Below are 7,167 nucleotides of genomic sequence, written 5' to 3'. Positions count from 1 at the left end.
GTGATAGATCTGGACCCTTCTAGGTTCAAAGAGTCGAGAATATGAAGCTTTAGTAGAGTAAACCTTGGGGTTCGAAGTTAGGAAGTATTTATGGGATTTTTATGGTAGATATAGTTACTTTCATCTTACACATAGATATGAAGTATTTTATATAAATTACGTGTTATGTGTGCATATTATTTGAATACTTGTTTTCTATGCTGAATGAACGATTTTATACATGTTTTAAAAGATTTAAACGGTATATTTATTTTATATCTACAAATATATTGCGGATGAAACATGGGTAGATGTGATAGTTGGTGTGTGATGAAATAAAATGATGAGAGATATGTGATGATAGAAAGGTGATGATAATTAGGTATATAGATGATGATGATGAATATGTGATGTAGGATGAAAGGAGATACCATAACCTTAACCAGCAATGTGGCGATGTAGTTATCTACCAGAGTATAGATGGCGACCACGGACTATTCTAGACAACCCAGTGGAAACACCAGCAGGCCCATAACCTGTAGGTGATGAATTACGAGTTCAGGCGATGTTGTAACTACGTATTCATGCGATGATACTCTAACCCCTTACTATGAATTATGAGTTCAGACGATGTTGTAACTACATATTCATGGGATGTCACAAATTTCGCATGCCAAACTTATGATCATAATTCACATAAGTGAGAATGATTCATTTTTTTGTAAAACCAAAATCAAATTGGAAATTTTGATTTTTTATTTTGGAAAATGTCAAACCATTGGTTTTGTATTTCGGTTTTGGTTTTTTGTTTTTTTAAATATATTTTCAAGGTTTTTTTTTTAATTATTTTTTTATTTTTTATTTTTATTTCATAGATTTCTTCATCAACAAATGTTGCTACAATTTAACAAAAATAAATAAATTGCTAAAACATAATACAAGAGGAAGTTTGTTCACATTTAGTAATCGAACTTTTTAGAGGGAAACGAACTTTCGATTTTGTTCATATTTAGTCACTAAACTTTTTTTCGTTATCTATTTGTCATTGAACTATTGAAACTGTTCACATTTTACCCTTATGACCGACAACAGTTTCAATGTGAACAGTTTCATAAGGATAAAATGTGAACAGTTTCAATAGTTCAATAACAAATGGATAACGAAAAAAAGTTTAGTGACTACATGTGATAAAAGTCAAAACTTCGTTACCCTTTCAAGTCATTATCCCAACTATTAAAGGGCTAACTGTTTCACCGAACCGAAAAATTGACAAAACCTGGTTAACCGTTTTTTCTTTTTCTGGTTTGCCCATAAGTCATATCTATATTTAATATTTTCCTAATATATCCTATATATTTGTGTCCTTTTTTATTTTTCAATTTTATTTAAAGAACTACAATGTAAATATTAAAATACCATCTATATAGTTGTAGCACATCTCTTAAGTTCGTATAGAAAAAAAAAAAAAAAAAAAAAAATTCAAAGTTGAGGTATATAATATAACTTGTTTGAGTTGTTTCATATCCAAAACTTCATAATGATGGTATTCACATTCACAAATCACAATGCAAACATTGTCTTTTTTGGTGGTGGGCCATGGTGAAGGTCAACATCTTTGATTCCTGGCAGAATGGGCCCTTTGATGGTCAAATGAGAGTACCAAGTGAGTTGAAATGATCCCACGCCTCCTGTACCACACCCCATAAAGCAATCATAATTTTCAACACCAAAATCATCAATTTCTTTTAAGTGTATTGTCACAAAGGGTATTTTCGTAATTTACCTGAAGTATATCGAACACCTTCTCCGCCATATACTTTTTATTCGAATCCGCACCTTTTTGCTGTAATTTATCCGGGTGCAAACATAACATTGCTCGATTGTACGCTTTTTTCACCGCATTTGCTTCTATTATATCAACAAGTGCCACTGGCTTCCATCCACTATCTGCCCAAAGCACCTGAAAACCTCAAAATAATATTAAGTTCTTAACTCATTAAGTCAAAAAAAAAAAAAAAAAAAAAAAAAAAAAAACAGTAATCCAAGTCAAGTTTTCGGCTTACAAGTTGTAAAGTGGAGAGTAGTGAGCGAATGTTTCCTTTTCTTCCACTTGACCAATGATGGATCTTCGAATCCAAACCCTACAATCAACCATATTATTTGTCTAAATACAAATTTTGATTAAAATTAAATTAATAATCATAGCGATTTTTGTAAAACAAAAGAGTTACTTTAGTGTCGAGAGACTCTTCTTGTTTTTTTAAAACTTCGTCCTCAACAGAAGGCAATTCTTCTACCTATACAGTAACAACAACAGTGAGTAACAGTAACAGTAACGTGACAAAAAAAAGTAAAAACGAAAAAAAAGCATACGTGGAAGTTATCTAAGGAGGGATCGTCTGTATTTTCAATATTAACCTTTGAGACACGAGGAACGGATTCTGAGAAATAGAACAAAAAAGTTGATATTAGGTTACAATGATCTATCTGATTTAAAAATAATCTTAATTTTTTTATTTAACTAACCAAAAGCGGGTGAAGCTTCCTTTTGAAAGTAAATATCTTCGAGCTTTCTAATTGGACGATTCTGTGGAAATTTTGGCTTGTTGGACTTCTTAATTTTTCCCCCCACCTTACAAACAATAAATTTTGTTAAAAAAGGAAATTATTTGTGTAAATTAATCTATTTTATCATTTTCAATTTATTCCCGGAATAAAGTATTCAATTCATACTGAACGTATAATATTTTCTTCGAACTTTTTATTTTTATAACTACAAACATAATAATTTAATTATCTCTAATGTAAAAAAAAAAGATCCGTTGTCATTGCCTTTTATATGTGTCTATTACTGTATTACATCTAACCTCCTTAATATAAGAATAATTCTATTTTCAATTCTTTATTTATTTTCACTAATTAATCTATTTTATTAGATATACAATAAGTTTTTCATTTTATTCTCCGATATAAAATATTAAATTCTTACCGATCATATAATATTTTCTTCAGACACTTTATTTTTATAACTACATACATAATAATTTTATTATATCTAACGTTTTTGAAAAAACAAAAGATCGGAAAACGTTGTCTTTTATATTTTTGAAACATCCAGAATTGAAATATGATAAGGAAGGTTTATAATTATATATTTTTGTTAAATAAAGTTAGTAAAATAAAAATAATTGTAAGTAAAATTACCATAAACGAAGCATCTGGAGCCATTTTCACATTTTCTGAACTCATTTTGGTATCCAATGATGTAGTTCTTGAAACATCTGGAACTATTTTCTCATTTTTTGTTGTAGATGAAGCATCTGGTATTATTTTTATTTTTATATTTTCTTTAGGCGCTTTATTATCCAATGGTATTGTGGTTGAAGCAACATCATCATCATCATCATCATCATCAGGCACCATTTTCATAATATCTTCAGGTATTTCACTATCAAATGTTTTATTTGAAGCATTTTTTGCCATTTCTACATTTTCTTGATTACCACTAACTTCTTCATGAGTTCGGGTTTTTGCAGTTGTCTTCCATCTAGAGCTTAAACTTCCATGGACAACATTTGTTTTGGTCTTTGGAGGACTTTTTTCTTGATTTGATATCTTGAAGAAATCTTTGACCATTCCTTTGACTCGATTTTTAGGTGATCCAATAACAGATTTATTCATCTTTTTCACCTCAACTTTCTTCTTACCAATAACACCACTAATTGTTTCTTTCTTTTCCACATCAATGGAAGCAGCCTCTTCATAACCTAAACCCATACAGAAAAAATAATCAGCATTCAAATGTTACAAATTTCATTGGAATATGTGAAGCTAGACATTACCTTGTTCTTTGGTTTCATTAACTTGTTGTTTCATGATTGAGGTTTCTTTCTCAATGGATTCCATTAAAGTTGCAGAAGGAGGGTTGATATCTTCTTTCTCTGTAGATAATTTATCATTTTGGAAAGAAGAATCTTGCATGGTTTCCATTGATAGGGCTGTAACTTTGCTACCACGAAGAGACATAAGTAATGGAACACCTACGTTGGCCCATTTGTGTATAGAGAAGTGAAATTCGTTACTTGGAGATCCTGTTCTTGCTGTTCTGGGGTTTGATTTGTGACCTGTTTCCTTTTCTGTGGATTGTTGTTCTTGATTATTTCCAAAAACATCCCGCCCTTTGGTTGTTGGGCTTGAAAATCTCGAGAGAATGGTGGTGGATGAATGTGGATTTGAACCAAATACAGGAATGTCTACGGCTTTGTTCATCCTGGGAGGCAGGCTAGCGAATTGGGAGTAAAGGGAAAGTATGAATAAACAATAGTGTATCATCATCATCATATACATGAACCCTAAATTTGAAATCAGAAAATTTGAGAAAGGAAATCACGGAAAGTTGTTTGAAAGCAGGAATTTGGGGAAGATTTTAGCGTTTTATAATACAATCAAATATGAAATCGAAAGCAACGATAGATTCGTCTAATTTGATTACTCAATGCACTTTGAAACAACGAATTTAGAGAAAGAGAAGTGAGAAAAACCTGAATTCAGTAGGAATTGAATTGGCGAAGGGCTCAATTTTAGGGTGAGTAGGGCTTAACGATCTCGAACCAGGCGTCGGAGAAGACCATCTCGGCGAGCGAACAGACTCACTACTACTCCTGAAAATATCGTTGTAGAAATCATCACTGGTAGGTCTTCTCGGCGAACTATACGACTCACCGAAAACCGGCCGTTCACCCAATCCAGACGGAGAACTGGTGGACTCCTCCGACGACTTGATTCTTCCACCACCAAAACTGTACCTCGTCCGCGTCGGAGGTCCGCCAAACACGTCATCGAAATCGACGTCGTTGTCGTTATCGTTGTCGTGGTTCTTCACATGCGCCATATCAGAAGAACTTGCTCCATTTTCGAACGACCTCTGTGAATGACCGAACCTCATCGACACATGCTCACTCCGACCAACTCTCTCCATTCACTGAACCTCAATCCAAATAGCAAAATCAATGGGAAATGAGCAGTGATTAGACAACACTGCAATGAGATTACAAATAGCGTTTGGATTCGATTTCAAAAGCTTATGAGATGGCAACAGTGAATGAACCAATTTGCCGATGAAATTTCTGGAATGGCGAACAAGGACAAAGAACAGCGGACGTGGGGTCAAGTTAAGCACGAAGGGAAGCCACAAGATGGCGGGGGACCAGGTGGATAAGGCGGGGGAAGGCGGACGACAGCGGCCGGTTGTTAGGCGTATATGGTTTTCGGCCGGTATACAAATTCTCTTGGCGCCAATTAATTGCCATAAATATACTCTATCCACAAATAATAGAAACAAATTTTCCACCATAATCTTAATCCTTCAAGTCAATTTCAAATTTTCAAACCTTATATTATAATGTATACAATTATACATATATCTACATTCTTTTGTCATGTTTGGTATATATTATTATATGATGGATATTTTTTAGGCATACTTAGTAAAATTACCGGAGACATTTAAAATATTTAAAATGATATTTTTGTAAAATATAAAATAGAAACATAAAGACAATATAGTAATTTTGTGATAATATAGAGGAGATTTTTTTAAACACTACCTCAAATAATTTTTGAATTTGAAACTTTTTATTTAAACTAAAAAGTAAAATATCCTGCTGTCGAACACAGTTTTTTCGAGTTTTTTCTTAAAAGTTAAAATTTAGAATCTTTCAAAAACTATGTGTCGAAACAAGTCTTCAATCTTTTGGTTAATCATCAAATTTGAATCTTAATTACTTTGGTTAAAATTGAATTTGTATTCAAAAGATTAATGGAACTATTGAACGTATAATTGTATTTTTCTTTTGGTCAATTATGAATTACAACAAGATGCTTGTGTGATTTGTTTTGGTTATAATGTGTTTTATGTCGTATTTAGTTAAATTTTTTTCTAAACCTTTAAGTATTAAAATGAATTTTTTATTAAATTAGATGTCAATTTGAATATCACAGTTGTGTTAAAATAGATACAATAATGGTTTTCCGTAGATATTAGGTATTTGACTACCTTTAAAAATATACCTAACTCATTTAATGTATAAATAAGACCAAACTTTTTTAAGGAAAAATGTAGTTTAGGTTTTTGATATGTTTTGTATAGATTTAAGTAATTTACCCAAGGTTGTAAGGATCATAGGCTTACGGAGATCTAACTCATTCTTTTGTTCTTTATAAAAAAGAAGTAAATAAATTAGCATCTTATGTTGTATGATTTATTCTAATTTATACTTTACTTTACTATAGCAAGAAGTAAATTATAACAGAAAGCTATCTAAAGTACTTCTAACACAACTCATTAAAGTGATAAAAGTGGTAAAGATTATCTCTCTTGTAACATACGTTGAAACTTTCATTTATTTTGTAGGAGTAATATTTTTTATGTTTATTAATTTACCATATATCTTCAACTTTTCCGTATTATTTAATATAATGAATACGTCGACAAGCATATGTAAAATGCATATAGGATGTGTCAAAACTAAGTCAAAGTGGTGGGCTCAATAGAGATGACGTGGAAATGGATAACTAGGGTTGAAATGAAGTGTCTTCCAAAATCTGCCTTTGAACTCCTTAACATGAGAAGATGAGGCTCTATCTATGGACTAGCATAAACTTAACTATCTAGTAACTATCTATAACTTTCAAAAGATTCTTATTTTGTTATACTTAGGGCGGTGGGTATCGATTCGAGATGAGGTTACTAGTGCAAAAGTGAGTTTGATCCATGTAAAAAATTGGTCATAATATATATATATATATATATATATATATATATATATATATATATATATATATATATATATATATACTAGCCGTTACCCGCGCACAGCAGCGGGGACAAATAACTTCTTTCAACGATATTTTTTTAAAGAAAAATGTTATGTTCCAAAAGAAAGTTCATGCCGTGGGTGAGAGGAATGGCGGTAGTCGTGATAGTGGTTGGTTGAAGGCGGAAGGAGGCAGAGCGGTTGTGGTGGTGGTGGTTATACTGTCTTGGTTACTGGTTAGGGTTCTTCGAGAGAGTGTGCGTATATTTCTTACTTTGAAGGGATTACGAAGATAAATATTATGAGATGGCTTATTACCAATGTGAGAAAAAAGATCCTCTATAAATTGTTGACATTGACCGCTTCAAATGGC

At 32.0% G+C, this 7,167-nt stretch overlaps 1 protein-coding gene across 1 annotated transcript; it reads right to left on the bottom strand.

Annotated features, from left to right (window-relative positions):
* Positions 1-1,455: 1,455 nt before the first annotated feature.
* Positions 1,456-5,274, bottom strand: JAC1 (J-domain protein required for chloroplast accumulation response 1). Its single transcript, XM_078991810.1, has 9 exons — positions 4,521-5,274; positions 3,822-4,261; positions 3,184-3,746; positions 2,506-2,611; positions 2,353-2,420; positions 2,211-2,276; positions 2,043-2,120; positions 1,763-1,939; positions 1,456-1,667 (listed from the first exon to the last, which is right to left on the bottom strand). The coding sequence occupies exons 1-9, from the start codon at positions 4,955-4,957 to the stop codon at positions 1,626-1,628; spliced, it is 1,977 nt and encodes a 658-aa protein (XP_078847936.1). The 5' UTR covers positions 4,958-5,274; the 3' UTR covers positions 1,456-1,625.
* Between the last annotated feature and the right edge of the window lie 1,893 nt (positions 5,275-7,167).

Source organism: Lactuca saligna, chromosome 4, assembly GCF_052625555.1.
Source record: "Lactuca saligna cultivar CGN05327 chromosome 4, ASM5262555v1, whole genome shotgun sequence".
Lineage (NCBI taxonomy): Eukaryota > Viridiplantae > Streptophyta > Magnoliopsida > Asterales > Asteraceae > Lactuca > Lactuca saligna.
Note: the sequence above shows the minus strand (reverse complement) of the source record. Positions and strands in the feature narration are given on the sequence as shown.

Excerpts from the sequence above, each read along its gene's own strand:
- JAC1 (XM_078991810.1), bottom strand. The coding sequence starts at position 4,957 with ATGGAGAGAGTTGGTCGGAGTGAGCATGTGTCGATGAGGTTCGGTCAT. Across the intron at positions 4,262-4,520 it reads TCAATTCCTACTGAATTCAG|CCTGCCTCCCAGGATGAACA; the intron begins GTTTTTCTCACT and ends CCAATTCGCTAG. Across the intron at positions 2,612-3,183 it reads CTCCAGATGCTTCGTTTATG|GTGGGGGGAAAAATTAAGAA; the intron begins GTAATTTTACTT and ends ATTGTTTGTAAG.